The 17254-nt window shown below is 51.3% G+C and overlaps 1 protein-coding gene across 4 annotated transcripts in view; it reads left to right on the top strand.

The window, feature by feature from the left end:
- Positions 1-17254, top strand: part of CSK (C-terminal Src kinase) — a 47022-nt gene that overhangs the window by 26779 nt on the left and 2989 nt on the right. For all 4 annotated transcript variants that reach the window (XM_038767522.1, XM_038767525.1, XM_038767524.1 and 1 more), the window contains exons 2-11: positions 1364-1441; positions 3088-3201; positions 3437-3549; positions 8506-8725; positions 11773-11866; positions 12053-12118; positions 15619-15718; positions 15792-15882; positions 16841-16914; positions 17054-17249. In XM_038767522.1, coding sequence (XP_038623450.1) covers positions 1427-1441; positions 3088-3201; positions 3437-3549; positions 8506-8725; positions 11773-11866; positions 12053-12118; positions 15619-15718; positions 15792-15882; positions 16841-16914; positions 17054-17249 — 1083 coding nt within the window. In that variant the 5' untranslated portion in view covers positions 1364-1426. The remainder of the gene's footprint in view (positions 1-1363; positions 1442-3087; positions 3202-3436; positions 3550-8505; positions 8726-11772; positions 11867-12052; positions 12119-15618; positions 15719-15791; positions 15883-16840; positions 16915-17053; positions 17250-17254) is intronic.

The raw sequence follows: 17254 nt of genomic DNA, 5'->3' as shown, positions 1-17254 counted from the left end.
CCCACTCCCTTGGAGAACTCATTCGCTCCCACAGCTTCAACTATCACCTTTACGCGATTGACTCTTAAATCTACCTCTCCAGCCCTGACCTCTCTCCTTCTCTGCAGTCTTGTATTTCCTCCTGTCTTCAGGACATCTGTTCGTGGATGTCCCACGGGCATCTCAAGCTCACAAGTCGGAAAATTAACTCATCTTCTTTCCCAAATCCTCTTCTCCTCTTAACTTGCCCATTCCTCTTGACAACATCACCATCCTCCCTATCTCCCAACCTTGACAGTATCCTTGACTCCTCTTTTAGCCCACATTGTCAGTCGGTAACTAAATCCTGTGAGAGGGCACCTGGGAGGACTCCTGGGGTGGGACAGTGATTCTATTTTCACAACATCTTCAGAATCCACCCCTTCCTCTCAGGCAACTGTCATCACACTGGTCCAAACACCTGTCATATCCAGTTTTGACTACTGAGTCAACCGCCTCATTGACTTCCCTGCCTCCCATCTCTCCTCCTCTCCAGTCCGTACTTCACTCTGTTGCCTGGATCATTTTTCTGAAAATCTTTTCAGTCCATGTCTCCCCACCCCTAAAAAACCTCCAGGGGCTGCCCTTCCACCTTTGTGTGGAACAGAAACTCCTTACCATTGGTTCAGGTTATTCAGTCAGCTCTCCTCTTCCTATCTTTCCTCGTTTCTCTGTAACCGTGACCCAACCCACACCTTTCACTCCTCTGATACCTCCTTTGCTACTGTACCTCCTCGTTCTCGTCTCTCCTGGCGACCTATTGCTTGTTCCCTCCCTTCTGCTTGGAACTCCCTCCCCCTTTGGCAGACAGCTGCTCTCTCTATCTTCAAAGTCCTTTAGAAATCCCATCTCCTCCAAGAGGCCTTCCTTTATTAATCTGTCATCTCTCCACCCTCGTTCCCTCTCTACTGCCACTTCAGCATCACCTAAGTACTTGGGTACTCCCCTCACCCCCTCAGCAGTTATGGCCACCTCTTTAAGTGTGGTTGTTTCCCCTACCCATAATTAATCAGTCGATCAGTGGCATTGAGCACTTACTGTGTGCGGAGCACTGTGCTAAGTGCTTGGGAGAGTACAACAGAGTCGGTGGATACGTTTCCCTGCCCATGAGGAGCTTACAGTTTAGGCAGGGGGACCGGTAGTAATATAATTGATATGTACATTATTTATTTTAATTTCTGCCTCCCTGCCTAGATTGTCAACTCCTTGAGGGCAGGGATCCTGTCTACTAACTCTATTGTGCACTCAGAAGTGCTTAGTACAGCACTTTGCACAGAATAAGTTCTCAGTAAATACCCTTGATTGATTGACTCTGGCCAGAATTGATCTCATCCTCTTCCACTAGGTCTCATGGTACCAAGTGACGTTTCCTTCCTGTGAGCTTCGGACCCCAGAGCCTCCCAAGAAGATGTCAGCAGTACAGGTACCAGGGGAATGGGTTGGGCGCCTTGGGAACTCTCGGTGGTGTCTGCTCCTGTCCCTCAGTGGGGTGGGGGGAGTGAGAGAATCATCTGTTTCTTGTCAGAGTCTCTAGCCCTCTAATAACAGTGATTGTGATGTTTATTAAGTACTTTGTGTCGAGCACTGTACAGCGTTCTGGGATCGGACACAATCTCTGTTCCACATGGGGCTCACAGTCTAAGGGGGAGGGAGAACAGGTGTTTCATCCCCATTTTATAGAGAAGGAAACTGAGGCCCAGGGAGGTTAATGATTTGCCCAAGAGTCACGCAGCAGGCATGTGGCAGAGTCGGGATTAGAACCCAGGTCCCCCGACTGCCAGGCCTTTGGTCTTTCCACTAGGCTATGGGGCCCCTGCACTGTCCCTTTGGACACTAAGGGGAGGGGAGAGAGTTAATTTGGGCATTTGTACCCCAGTGCCTGCCCGCTTCTTCCTTCCCACTGTACTTCTGCTGGAGGGATTTTGACGGACTGGAGGAAGTTAGCCTTTCCCCTGGGTTACCCCCTCTGGAGACATCTTCAGGCAGGAAGATCCCATCTGCCCGGACTGGGCTTGAGACCCTGCTGGCTAGAGTTGGAGGGGTCGGGAAGATGGTCTCTTGGGATCCCTCCTAGATGGAGGTTGGAGCTGGGCAGGTATCCCTGATCCCTTTTTTTTAATGGCATTTTTTAGGTGCTTACTATGGCCCAGACACTCACTACCAAGTGTTGGGGGAGGTACAAGGTAATCAGGTTGGACACAGTCTATGTCCCACATGGGGCTCACCGTCTTAATCCCCATTTTAGAGATGAGGTAACCAAAACACCGAGAAGTTAACTGACTTGTCCAGGGTCACACAGCAGAGAAGTGGAAGAGCCTGTATTAGAACCTAGGCCCACACTCTATCCACTAGGCCACGCTGCTTCTCAATCCCACCAGGACATGTGTTTCCACCCTGACTTTTGCACAAGAGCGGGGCAGCAGAATCGGGATCTGTTCTTCCAACAACACGAGACTGCTTTTGGATTTGGTGGACTTTGGGGTCGGAAGGCAGGGCAGCCTGGCCGGGGGGAAGACGGCGGCCTAAGTTTTCCGTAATGCAGGGCTCTTTGAGAAGGCCACCCCCTTATCCTGGGAGAAGTGGGTGTCCTCCAGAGCAGGGCTGGTTCCAACCCAGCCAGGGGAGTAAGGGGAATGTCTTAGCCACCTTGGCAGGGAGGATGGAGAGAGACAGTGCCCTAGGGAGTTGTAGTCTGAGGTGCTGGATCAGGATGGTCAGTCAATCTGTGGTTTTATTTAATGCTTGCTGTGTGCAGAGCCCTGTGCTAAGCGCTTGGGAGAAGACAATGTAGCAAAGTTGGTAGGCACATTCCCTGCCCACAAGGAGCATACAACTACTTAGCCTTAGACCACATGCGGGGTTGAAAGCACAATCTAGGCAGGAAGGTCTGGAGACTCCCCATTTCCTCCACCCCACCATTCTGGCCAAAAGGGGAGGGGTCCATTCCACCCACCCCCACTCCGGCACTTTTTCCTCGTTCTCAGAAGGGACGAATATAGGACGCCCCTGGAGAGCTGAGACCTCTGTGGCTCAGGGCTACCTCCCACCTGCCTGTGTGTCTCTTCTCAGGCCGTGTGGCCATCCGGTACAGAATGTATTGCCAAGTACAATTTCCACGGCACAGCAGAGCAAGACCTGCCCTTCTGCAAGGGCGATGTTCTCACCATCGTCGCCGTCACCAAGGTAAACCGTCGGCTGCAGGACTCGGCTGGGTGCAGGGGATGGAACACAGGCCTTGAGGGGGATGAGGGGTTTGGATGCTTGGATTTGCCTCAGTTTCCCCACATCTCAGAGTTGACACCCCTCCCCAACCCGCCTGGCACTCCCCAAGAGCAGTGGGGGTGGGGGGAAGTGCCACGATGCCAGGGAGGGTCCTGGGTGTTGGGAGGGTGTGGCAAGTATCACTCTTCCCTTGCAGGATCCTAACTGGTACAAAGCCAAAAATAATGTGGGCCGTGAAGGTATCATCCCTGCCAACTACGTCCAGAAGCGGGAAGGGGTGAAAGTGGGCACCAAACTGAGCCTTATGCCGTGAGTACCCGGCGCGGGCAGGAACAGGGTGGGGAGGGTTACCGAATAGGATGGGGTAATGGTCGGCCTTGGGTTGCCAACATGTACTTCTTGTGACAGCTGTGTCCATCTTCTTTAGGACGGTCCAGTTTTGGGGTTCCATGCTTTTTGCCTGGACTTCAAGGCTAGCCCCCAGGGTGGGAGTGCTTATCTCTAGGCATGCCCAGGAGCCCCAGGAGACTTGCCCAAGCTGAGGGAGGTCTCAGCTCATCATCAGCAGAATGGTCCTTCTCTCGGGCTCCTCTAGCCTCCCCTTCAGTCTGTCTGGGAATGCTGACTAGATTCCCCCGTAGACCTAGAGCCTAACTTCAGCTGGTTGGGCCCAGGCCTTGTCCCTGGCACACCTGCACAGCTTCTCTGATGTCTCAGTCAATCCATGGTATTTACTGAGCACTTACTTTGTTCAGGGCACTGCACTAAGCACTTGGGAGAGAACAGTACAATAGAGTTGGTAGACTTGTTCCCTGCCCACAAGGAGCTTACAGTCTTGCGGTGGTGGGGAGGGGTGACAAGCATTAAAATGAATTATGGATAGGTCATAGGTGGTTATCTTCAACTGTTCACTCTCCAGTGGCTTCTTCCCCACTGCTTTCAAGCATGCTCATGTCTCCCCAACCTAAAAAACCCCTCCCTTGACCCCACGGCTCCCTCCGGTTATCTCCCCACCTCCCTCCTACCATTCCTCTCCAAACTCCGTGTGTGTGTTGTCTACACCCGCTCTCTCAAATTCTTCTCCTCCAATTCTCTCCTTGAACTCTCCAGTCTGGCTTCTGTCCCTCACTCCACAGAAACGACCCTCTCAAAAGTCACCAATGATCTCCTCCATGCCAAATCTAACGGCCTCTACTCCATCCTAATCCTCCTCAACCTCTCAGCTGCCTTCAACATTGTCAGCCACCCCCTTCTCCTGGAAACATTACCCAACCTTGGCTTCCCTGACACTGTCCTCTCCTGGTTCTCCTTTTATCTCTCTGGCCATTCATTCTCCGTCTCCTTAGTGGACTCCTCCTCCCAACTGTGGGGGTCCCTCAAGGTTGAGTTCTGTGTCCCCTTCTCTTCTCCATCCACACCCACTCCCTCGGAGAACTCATTGGCTCCCATGGCTTCGGCTTCTATGGCTTCAGCTCCCACCTCTGTGTAAATGATACCCACATCTACATCTCCAGCCCTGATCTCTCCCCATCTCTGCAGTCTCACATTTTCTTTAGCCTTCAAGATATCTCTATTTGGATGTCCTCCTGTCACCTCAAACTTAACATGTCCAAAACAGAACTCCACCCAAAGCCTGTCCTCCTCCTGATTTTCCCATTACTGTAGATGGTGCCACCGTCCTTTCTGTCTCACAAGCCTTCTGTGCTCAGTAAATACCACTGACTGTATACACTGCAGAAAAAAAGACCAGAGCAAGCCTTCTACAGTGTAAAGGAACAGAATGCAGCCTGCTTATTTACTGAGGAGCTCATTTTAAGAGTTCTTTTTAAAAAGAGACCTTACAGTCGTACACTGTTTTAAACAACTTGAAGGTAGGATTATATTGTTGGGCTGTTTCATAAAAGACTTTGCTATTCTAATGAAGCTTAATATGTCGTCTTATGACAAGAGGATTCCAATTTTTAATGTAGTCAATTATCGTTGACTACCCTCTCTCATTCAACCCACATATTCAGTCCATCACTAAATCCTATCGGTCCCACCTTCACAACATCGCTAAAATCCGCCCTTTCTCTCCATCCAACCTGCTACCGTGTCAGTCCAGTCTTTCATCCTATCCAGATTAGTGCATCAGCCTCCTTGCTGACCTCCCAGCCTCTTGTCTCTCGCCATTCCAGTCCATATTTCTGCTGCCCAGATCATTTTTCTTCAAAAATGTACAGGACATGTCTCCCCACTCAGAAAATTTCAGTGATTGCCCATCCACCTCCATATCATATAGAAACTCACCATTGGCTTTAAAGCATTCAATCACCTTGCCACCTCCTCCATCACGTCTCTACTCTCCTACTACAATCCAGCCTGCTCACTTGGCTCTTCTAATGCCAACTTTCTCACTGTGCTTCGATCTCATCTGTCTTGCCACTAGCCCCTAGCCTACATTCTGCCTCTGGCCTGGAATGCCCTCCTTCTTAAAATCTGACAGACAATTATCCAGCCGCCCCCCACCAAAGCCTTACTGAAAGCACGTCTCCGCCGAGAGGCCTTTCCTGACTAAACCTCCCTTTCCTTTTCTCCCACTCCCTTCTGCATCTCCCTGACTTGCTCCCTAGTTCTTCCCCTCTCCCAGCCCCACAGCACTTATGTACATATCTAATTTATTTATATAGATTAATATCTGTCTCCCCCTCACAAGACTGTAAGCTTGTTGTGGGCAGGGAAAGTATCTGTTGTATTGTACTGTTTCAAACGCCTAGTACAGTGCTGTGTACACAGTGAGCACTCAATAAATACGATTGAATGAATGAAGTGCTTAAAGGGTACCAATGCAAGTAGATAAGGTGACACAAAAAGGAGAGAAAGTAGATGAAATGTAGGCCATTTGGAGGAGATGTGATTTTAGTAAGGCTTTGAAGGTGGGGAGAGTACGGTTTCTTCATTCAAACTGCACCACGCTGGGTCCAGGCACGTGTTGTTTTCCGCCTTGAATGTTGCATCAGCCTCCTCACTGACCTCCCTACTTCCTGTCTCTCCCCTCTCCAGTCCATAGTTTGCTCTGCTACCCTGATCATTTTTCTAAACAATCATTCCGCGCACGCCTCCCCACTCCTCAAAAGTCTCCATGGTTGCCATCCACCTCCGCATCGGTCAGAGACTCCTATCAACTCTGAGGCTCTTTCTCCCTTCTACCTATCCTCACTCTTCTCCTACTACAACCCAGCCCGCGTGCTTCGCTCTCCTAACACCTACCTATTTCCTGTGCCTCAGTTTTGGCTCTTTTGCAGTTAACCCATGCTCATGTCTCCTCAGCCGCCTGGTACTCCCTCCCCTTTCATATCAATCAGTCAATCAATCATATTTACTGAGTGCTTACTGTGTGCAGAACTCTGTACTAAGCACTTGGCAGAATTAATATAACAGAATTGGTAGGCATGTTCCTGGCCCACAGCGAGCTTGCGGTCTTATATGTATTATATATGTATATATATAATATATATGTATATATATGTATTATATACATTAATATAAATAAATTACAGTGGTGTGCAAAAGTCCTGTCGGACTGAAAGATGGGTGAGTAAAGGGTGCAAATTCAAGTGCAAGGGTGTTGCAGAAGCGGGTGAGAGAAGCAGTGTTTCCTAATGGATAGAGCACAGGCCTGGAAGTAAAAAGGACCCGGTTTCTTATCCTGGCTCTGCCACTCGTCTGCTCGCTGACCTTGGGAAGGTCACCAGATTTCTCTGGGCCTCAGTCACCTCATCTGCAAAATGGGGATTAAGACTGTGAGCCTCATGTGGGATGTGGACTGAGTCCAACCTGGTTACCTTGGATCTGCCCCAGCGCTTAGTACAATGCGTGACACATAGCAAGCGCTTAACAAAAACTATTAAAAAAAAAGAGGAGAGCTATAACGGGAGGGAGATGAGGTGATAAATGGAGGTCAAGAGAGGGGTTTTTTTAGGATGGGGAGACATGAGCATGTTTGAAAACAGTGGGGAAAAGCCATTGGAGATTGAATAGTTGAAGATGGCGATCAGGGAGGGAAGAACGTCAGGGGCCAGCAGTTTGATAAGGTGGGGAGGGATGGGGTCCAAATCTCCCAATCTTCAAAGCCCTTCTAAAATCATATCTCTTCCAGGAAGCCTTCCCTGACTAACCTCCCATCTCCCCACTCTGCTGTCCCTCCTTTCTTTGTCACGTAGGCACCCGAGTCCGTTCCCCCTAAGCACTTTGTTGCTTACCCTGTCCCCGGCCCCACAACACTTAGTTGCATTTCATTTTATATATGTATATATGTATATCCTGTATATATGTATAGATATATATGTATATACATATATACATATGTATATGTGTTTGTACATATTTATTACTCTATTTATTTATTTATTTATTTTACTTGTACATATCTATTCTATTTATTTTATTTTGTTGGCATGTTTGGTTTTGTCTCCCCCTTTTAGACTATGAGCCCACTGTTGGGTAGGAACTGTCTCTATATGTTGCCAATTTGTACTTCCCAAGCGCTTAGTACAGTGCTCTGCACACAGTAAGCGCTCAATAAATACGATTGATTGATTGATTTTACCCTGCCACTTCCCCTCTCTGTAACCTCTTTTAATGTTGGTCTACCCCAGTAATTTGTAAGCTCTTTGAGGGCAGGGATTGGGCCTTCCAACTCTTGTGCTCTCCCAAGCGCAGTGCTCTGCACAGAGTAAGTGTTCAATAAACATCATTGTTAAGGTCACAGCTCCCCAGATTAAGCCGTGTTTCCCCCCCCTCCCTGTCCCTTCTCTATTGTCTCTGGGCTTGGGTCTGTTAATAATAATAATGATGGTATTTCTTAAGCGCTTACTATTCACCCCACTCTCAGCCCCACAGCACTTACGTACATATCCGCAACTTATTTATTAGTATTAGTGTCTGTCTCCCCATCTGGATTGTATCCTCATTGTGGGCAGGGAATCTGTCTACCAACTCTGTTGTAGTCTCCTCTTCCAAGCGCTTAGAATGATGTTCTGCGCACAGTAAGCGCTCAGTAAATACTACTGACTTATGGATTGGTGGATGGTGGCCCCAGGTGTTTGAGGCTTGGAGGCCTTGAATGGCGGCAGTCCACAGACCCTGCCCCCGCCCACGTCAGACCTGGGGTGACTCTGCCAGTGTCCGGACTGTCCTCCCTACCTTCTCTTTCATTCATTGTCGTATTTATTGAGCGCTTACGCTGTACAGAGCACTGTACTAAGCCCTCTCCCCCCGCCCCAGCTGGTTCCACGGGAAAATCACACGGGAGCAGGCGGAGCGGCTGCTGTACCCGCCCGAGACGGGGCTGTTCCTGGTGCGGGAGAGCACCAACTATCCAGGGGACTACACGCTGTGCGTCAGCTGCGAGGGCAAGGTGGAGCACTACCGCATCATTTACAATGCCAGCAAACTGAGCATCGACGAGGAGGTCTACTTCGAGAACCTCATGCAGCTGGTGGAGGTGAGCGCGCCCCACCCTGCCCGGCTCTTGGGCTCCGACAGAAGCCCATAGTCGAAACTATGGGCGAGAGCCGGCCCGCGCCTCCCTGCTCAGCTATCTTCTGGAGCCCAGCCTGTTCCCCCGTGCCCACGCATTCCCACTCTCCTTCTGGAGACACATACACACACATACACCTACATGCTCGTTCGTAGAAAACTCACATTCGCTCCCCTACTGTGCCCACACACAGGCTCTGACACTTAGGTACGCAGACCTACCTACTCTTATTCATACAGACTCACACTTGCTCCCCTATTGTATATACACACACTCACACGTCGACAAACACACCTACACACTCGGTCGCAGACACTCGCTACTCTGCTGTGCCCACACACACACTCTGACACTTAGAAACACACACCTCCAAGCTCGTTCATACAGACACAGAAAATCACACTTGCTCCGTACTGTGTGATAATAATAATGATGGCATTTATTAACCACTTACTATGTGCAAAGCACCATTCTAAGCGCTGGGGAGGTTACAAGGTGATCAGGTTGTCCCATGGGGGGCTCACAGTCTTAATCCCCACTTTACAGATGAGGTAACTGAGGCACAGAGAAGCGAAGTGACCTGCCCAAAGTCACACAGCTTACAGTTGGTGGAGCCAGGATTTGAACCCCTGACCTCTGACTCCAAAGCCCGGGCTCTTTCCACTGAGCCACACTGCTTCTCTGCCCGCATGTGTGCACGTGTACACGCATGCACGCATGCACATACACACACACATACACACACACACAAAAAAGCAGAATGGCCCAATTGAAAGAGCCTGGACCTGAGAGTTGGGTGACCTAGGTGCTAATCCCAGCTCTGCTGTTTTCCTATTGTGTCACCTCAGGCAAGTCACTTCATTTCTGGGCCTCGGTTCCCTTGTCTGTAAAATGGGGATTAATGACCTGTTCTCTGTTCCCCTGAGGCTGTGAACCCTGTGTGGGACAAGGACCGTGTTCCCTCTGATCTACCCCAGCACTGAACTCAGGGCTTGGCACTTTGTAAGCACTTAACAAAAACATCAGTGATGAATATTGTTCATGTAGTCATTCAGATTCACACTCTCACACTCACTCACTGTATCCAAACACACACACACCTACACGCTTATTCTTCCCGACATTGACTCACACTTGCATACACTAGCTCCCCTACTGTACTGACGCACGTACACACACACCTACGTGCTTGCTTCTGGAGACTCGCGCTTGCACCCCTATTGTTGTGCCACAAACACACCGTCTCACAGACCCACGGGCTTGTTTCTGCAGACATACATATATATATCTCTGTCTACTCACCTATACAAGCAACCTACCCATATACATGCCTACCCATGCAGTGCATACACTCTCCCAAGTAGGATTTAGACATTCACATGGACGTGTATCTCTACGATTTGTCTGCTCTCTCCCTTGGGCAAGTCACTTAACTTGTCGGGGCCTCAGTTCCCTCATCTGCAAAATGAGGATTCAGTACCTATTCTCCCTCCCACTTAGACTACGAGCTGCGCGTAGGATCTGTTTATCTTGTATCTATCCCCGCGCTTAGTACAACGCTCTGCACATAATAAGCACTTAGCAGATACCACAGTTGCTGTTATTGCACCCATCCCCTTCTTCCCGCACGCTCACACTTCCAAACCCACTTTCATATACCTGACAACCCCCACCCCCTCACCAGATAGCGAAACCCTTAGCAGCAAAACTGAAGAAACAAAACAGTGCGGGGCACTTTTTTTATAAGATAATTCTTTTTGAAGTCCTTTAAAAGGATATTAAATTACACAGTGGATTATTGGGGCAAACAGTTATTAAGGCTGGAATGAGCTCGTTACACAGGGCTTGACGGACCGCACCCGTCCATAACTATTTGCATATATTTGCTTCCACAGCCAGCACGTGCGGCTGAACCCGTGCTCCCCTTCCCCCACCCCTCCCTTTCTTCTGCCATCTAGTCATATCTTGGTAAACCCTGGGCCTGGCCTGCCCCCGGGCCTGGGCTCTTTCTCCCTGGCTGTGATGGGCGTGGGGAATGGAGAGTGCCCATGGGGAGGGGATGCTGCAGGAGAACAGGGTCTCTGGGTCACCGCTGTTTCCCTGGGGGATTACAGGGGCCAACCGGATGAGCCCACTGTGGGGAAGGGGGACTCGCCCTCCGGCTGCCTCAACCTCCCCACTCACCCTGGCACTCCTTGCCATACCTGATTGGGTCTTCCAGCACCAGTCCCCATCCCTTCCCACGCCCGCTCCTCCCCCTCCGCCCCACTGCCTGTGGTTGCGGGCGGGTGACTGCCTCTGCCCGATAGCGGCCGGGGCGTTTCCTGTCCCGGGTCCCGCCGGCAGGAAGCTGAGCGGCGGCTGGCTGCTCTCGCCCCCTCAGAATGACTGGTTCCGGGCACGGAGGGAGAGGGAGAGCAAAACCTGGGGTAGGAAAGAGAGGGGTTCTTCGGTCCCCTAGGGCCCGGAGCCAGCCCGTGGGAAGAGAGGGTATGGTGGCAACGAGAAGGATTTGAGACTGAGTGGGTGGGATAGGAGGAAGAGGAGTGGCAGGGGGTGCCTGGGGCTCCCAAAGTGCTCAGTTCCAGCATTCCAGCTTTGGTTCCCCCCCAGGCAGGGGATGGGAGCTCTTTTTCCTCCCAGTCGCTGCCCAGACCAGTGACAAAGTTCCCCAGTCCAGGAACCCGGGCAAGCCTGGTCCCGTGCTGCCCCCTGGTGGGCAGAACGGTTTCGCTGCCCCTAACTGCGCTGCCCCTGCCCCCTGACTACTTTTTGTACGCCCCGGGGGGGTCTCGTGTCACCCTAATACAGAGTCGGGGGAGACTGGGGGAGAAGGAGGAGGTGGGCCCCACAGCACTGCAGCTGTGGCTGGATCCCGAAGTCGCCGTGAGGGTTGGAATAGCCGGTGGGGGCAGGGAGAGCCCAGTAGACCTGGGATGTGGGGAAGGACTGGGAGATGCGGTGTGGTGTCCCGGGCCTCATCCCCGTGCCACCCCCCCTCACCCCGACAGCACTACACCACAGATGCAGACGGCCTCTGCACCCGCCTCATCAAGCCAAAGCTCATGGAGGGCACCATAGCGGCACAGGACGAGTTCTCCCGGAGTGAGTCTGTTTCCTCGCCCCCCCACTGCCTGCAGCCCCCGTACCCTCCCTATCCCCAGTCCCCAATCCACCGAATCCTTAATCCACCCAACCCCAGCCCCTAATCCTAACCCCTCCGCTAGTCCACTTGGCCTCTGGCTCCCCGCCACCACCAGCTCAGCTGTCTCCTCCCACACCCTCCCCCAGGTGGCTGGGCCCTCAACATGAAAGACTTGAAGCTGCTGCAGACCATTGGCAAGGGGGAGTTTGGAGGTAAGACTGCAGTTCCTTGGAGTAACATCTCCCAGGGTAGGCTTGGGCCCCAGGCAGTCACCGGAGACCAGTCTGAACTGGGAGAAACTTCCCAGCAGGGGAAAGATACTGCCCCTGCCTTCAGGGAGCTTTTTTTAATGGCATTTATTAAGCGCGTACTATGTGCAGAGCACTGTTCTGAGCTGGGGAGGTTACAAGGTGATCAGGTTGTCCCACGGGGGGCTCAGTCTTAATCCCCATTTTGCAGATGAGGTAACTGAGGCACAGAGAAGTTAAGTGACTTGCCCAAAGTCACACAGCTGACAAGTGGTGGAGCTGGGACTTGAACCCATGACCTCTGACTCCAAAGCCCGTTCTCTTTCCACTGAGCCACGCTGCTTACCAGGCAGTGCCGACCTTCTTGCTTGCTGGAGGGCGGCAACTCTGTCCCTGACTCCACTGGACTCTTGCCGGAGTAAATACCATCAGTTAGTTGAGGGAAAGCATTTAATCCAATGGGAGCAGAATCACCAAAGTCGGAGGCATAAGGAGGCTTAAAAACTTGTCTCACACAGACGTGACCCTGCCATCTGCAGGCCCTGCTTCCAGACACCCAAAGGGAGTTGGAGTAATGGAACTGGTCAGTGGCAGGGGTAACTGGTGGAGGTAGTCATCAGTCAGTGCTATCCTTTGAGCACTTACTCTGTGCAGAGCACTGTGCTGAGCACTTGGGAGAGTAAAATGAAGTAGACAAGATCCCTGCCCTCGAGGAGCTTATAATTTATCAGGGGAGACAGACATTTCAATAAATGACTGATAGGGAAAACAACCGAGTCCAAGGGTAAGGACATGAGGCCTGAGGGAGTGCCTAAATGTTAGAAATGAGAACTCAAGTGCCTAGATGACAGGGAAGGGGCGAAGAAGAGGGTAGGGAGATTTATGATTAGTTGGGGAGGGCTTCCTGGAGGTGATAGATTTTGCAGGGCATCAAAGGCGGGGGAAGCGGTGGACTATCGAATGTGAAGGGGAGGTGGTTCCAGGTGGGAGGGAGGATGTGAACAAGGGGTCGACGGCGAGAGCAAAGCACTATGAGAGGTTGGCGTTAGGGGAGTATAGTGTGCAGGATGGGTTGTAGCAGGAAAGCCAGTCGGGAGGGGTCTCTAGCTATCGAAGGATTTCGAGGGCCAGGGAGATGAGCATGGTACAATGGGGTAATTTTGTGGAAGAGGTGGAACTGTGGCTTAGCAAAAAGGAGTAAGGGGGAATAGCCATATGAGGGAGCAGGAATCAGTCAAATGTATTCATTGAGTACTTACTGTTTGCAGAGCACAATACTGAGCGCTTGGGAGAGGACAATATACAATAAATGGACACATTCCCTTCCCACAATGAGCTTACCATCTAGAGGGGGAGACAGGTATTAAATAAATGACAGATATGTACGCAACTACCATGGGGCTAGGAGGGGGGATGAGTAAAGGGAACAAGTCAGGTCAATGCAGAAGGGAGTGGGAGAAGATGAAAGAAGGGCTTAGTCGGGGAAGGCCTCTTGGAGGAAATGTGTCTTCAGTAAGACTTTGAAGAGAGGGAGAGTAATTGTCTGTTGGATATGAGGAGGGAGGACTTTTCCAGGCCAGAGATAGAACGTGGGTGAGAGGTCAGCGTCGAGATAGATGAGAGCGAGGTACAGTGAAAAGGATAGCGGGAGATGAATGAAGTGTGTAGGCTGGGTTCTAGTAGGAGAGTAGTGAGGTGAGATAGGAGGAGGCAAAGGATTGAATGCTTTAAAGCCAATGGTGAGTTTCTGTTTGATGTGGAGGTGGATGGGGAACCACTGGAGTTTTTGGAGGAGTGGGGAAACGTGTCCTGAACGTTTTTGAAGAAAAATGATCTGGGCTGCAGAGTTAAATATGGAATGGAGTGGGGAGAGACAGGAGGCTGGGAGGTCAGCAAGGAGGCTGATACAGTAACCAAGGGGACTAGGATGAGTGATTGGATTAATATGGTAGTAGTTTGGATGGAGAGGAAAGGGTGGATTTTAGTGATGTTTTTGAGGCTGAATGACGGGATTTAGTGATGAATTGAATATGTGGGTTGAATGAGAGAGAGAGGAGTCAAGGATAACACCAAAACTGTGGGCTTGTGAGATAGGAAGCACGGTGGTACTATCTGCAGGGATGAGAAAGTGAGGGGGAGAACAGGGTTTGGGAGGGAAGATAAGTTCTGTTTTAAACATAGAAGAACGTTCAGGTAGAGGTGTCTTGAAGGTAGGAGGACATGCAAGACTGCAGAGAGGGAGAGAGATCAGGGCTGAAGATGTAGATTTGGGAATCATCCACATAGAGGTGGTAGTTGAAGTCATGGGAGCGAATGAGTTCTCCAAGGGAGTTGGTGTAGATGGAGAATAGAAAGGGACCCAGAACTAAACCTTGAGGGACCCCCACAGTTAGGGGGTGGGAGGCAGAGGAGGAGCCCATGAAAGAGACTGAGAATGAGTGGCCAGAGAGCTAAGATGAGAACCAGGAGAGGACAGTGTCAGTGAAGCTGAGGTTGGATAATGTTTCCCAGGAGAAAGGGGTAGTTGACAATGTTGAAGGCAGCTGAGAGGTCGAGGAGGATTAGGATGGCATAGAGACCGTTGGATTTGGCAAGGAGGAGATCATCGGTGACCTTTGAGAGGGCGGTTTTGGTGGAGTGAAGGAGACGGAAGCCAGATTGTAGGGGGATCAAGGAGTGAATTGGAGGAGAGAAACTTGAGGCAGTGGGTGTAGACAGCTCTCTCAAGGATCTTGTTTATCATGCCGCCAACCCCTCACCCATGTCCTGCCTCTGGCCTGAAATGCCCTCTCTCCTCATATCTGACAGACAATTACTCTCCCCCACTTCAAAGCTTTATTGAGGGCACATCTCTTCCAAGAAGCCTTCCCTGACTAAGCCCCCCTTTCCTCTTCTCCCACTTCCTTCTGCGTTGCCCTGACTTGCTTGCTTTGTTCATCCCCCCTTCCAGCCCTACAGCACTTATGTACGTGTCTTTAATTTATATTCTCGCCTGTCTTCTCCCCGTCTAGACTGTAAGCTCATTGTGGGTGGGGAATGTGTCTGTTTAGTGTTGTATTGAACTTTCCCAAGTGCTTAGTTCAGTGCTCTGCACACAGTAAGTGCTCAATAAATGCAACTGAATGACTGAATGAGTGAGTTTGGAGAGGAATGATAGATGGGGCGATAACTGGAGAGAGCCAGCTTGGGAAGTACAAGTTGGCAACGTGATGTGTGATGATGTGTGATGGCAGGGGAGGACTGGGATGGGCTGACTGGAGGAATGAGATTGAAGGGTCATGGAGGGGGTGGAGGGTGGAGGGCCGCAAGTCCATGTTTGGGAGGGTTCGGCTCAATGTGGGTGGCAGCCAGGAGCCCCGGGAGCCTCTTGAGTGAGGCGGGGGAAGGGGCCCAGTTCGGAACCGGGAAGGGGCAGTGGGTGGGAGAGGTCCCTTGGCTCCCCTGATTCCCTGGTCGCCTTGCAGATGTGATGCTGGGGGACTACCGGGGAAAGAAAGTCGCCGTCAAGTGCATTAAGAACGACGCCACCGCCCAGGCTTTCCTGGCTGAGGCTTCTGTCATGACGTGAGTTGTGGGGCAGGGGCACTTTACTGGGAGGCCAAGGGGAGGCAGGCTGAGCTTCCCCCCGTGTCCGCAGGCAGCTCCGACACAGCAACCTGGTGCAGCTATTGGGCGTGATCGTGGAGGAAAAGGGCGGTCTCTACATTGTCACCGAGTACATGGCGAAGGTGAGCCGACTGCCCCTTCCCCCAGCCAAGAATAGTAATAGGAACTCTCATATTTGCTAAATACTTACCTCGTGCCAAGCACTGTACTAAGTGCTGGGGAATGTAAAAGATCACCAGGGCGGGCAGTCCCTATCCTACCTGGGGTTCACAGTCTAACTAGGAGGGAGTAGGATTTAATCCCCATTTTACAGATGAGGAAACTGAGGCACAGAGAAGTTAAGTGACTTGCCCAAGGTCACACAGCTGACAAGAGGAAGAACAGGGATTAGAACCCAGATTGTCTTACTCCCTGCCCGGGTCTCTTTCCACTATGCCAAACTGCTTCTAAGAATTATTATTATTATTATTATTATTATTATTAATTATGTACAGTCGAGTCGTTTCCAATTCATAGCAACTCCATGGATTTACTTTCTCCAGAACGTCCTGTCCTCTGCCATAATCCTTCTAGGAATAGCCAAGAATAATAATGAGAGGAGGAATAATTATGCTATTTGCTAGGTGCTTACTATGTGCCAAGCACTGTGCCAGGAACCTTGGTAGAATCAAGATGATCGAATCAGACCTAGTGCCTGTTGTTCATGGTAGTGTTTGTCAAGCGCTTACTATGTGTTAAGCATTGGGGTAGCTATAGGATAATTGGACACAGGTGGTATTTTTTTTAAGCCCTTAAGATATGCCAAGCTCTGTTGTTACACTTCGGGCTAGGTAAAGTCAGATCAGATAAAGTATCTGTCTCCCCTGGGCCCACAGTTTGAAGGAGAGTGGGTATTTCATCCCCATTTTACAGAGGACACTAAGCCCTGGAGAAGTGCGGGGTTACTCAGTAGCCAGGATTGGAACCCAGGTCTCCTGACTCCCAGGACTGGATTCTCCTTCCACCTAACCCAGTGGGCTGATGGGAGAGGGTGGCTGGGGAAGGGCTGTGACCAATGGAGATCCTGGCTGTCCTCCACAGGGCAGCCTTGTGGATTACCTCCGTTCCCGGGGCCGATCGGTGCTGGGTGGAGACTGTCTGCTCAAGTTCTCCCTGTGAGTAGCCCAGCCAGGCTGTGGGGGCAGGGGCTTGGGCGTTGGGCCGGGAGGGGTGACCCCCTTGAAGGGGGCGGGGCAGGGAGGCTGGGGGGGAAGAGGCTCTGAGCCCCGGCGGCCCCGCCCCCTGCTCCGGCAGAGACGTCTGCGAGGCCATGGAGTACCTGGAGGCCAACAACTTTGTTCACCGAGACCTGGCAGCCCGCAACGTGCTGGTATCTGAGGACAACGTCGCCAAGGTCAGCGACTTTGGGCTCACCAAGGAGGCATCCAGCACTCAGGACACGGGCAAGCTGCCGGTCAAATGGACGGCCCCTGAAGCCCTGAGAGAGAAGGTGAG

This window comes from Tachyglossus aculeatus, chromosome 26 (genome assembly GCF_015852505.1).
Source record: "Tachyglossus aculeatus isolate mTacAcu1 chromosome 26, mTacAcu1.pri, whole genome shotgun sequence".
In the NCBI taxonomy this organism is placed as follows: domain Eukaryota; kingdom Metazoa; phylum Chordata; class Mammalia; order Monotremata; family Tachyglossidae; genus Tachyglossus; species Tachyglossus aculeatus.
Note: the sequence above shows the minus strand (reverse complement) of the source record. Positions and strands in the feature narration are given on the sequence as shown.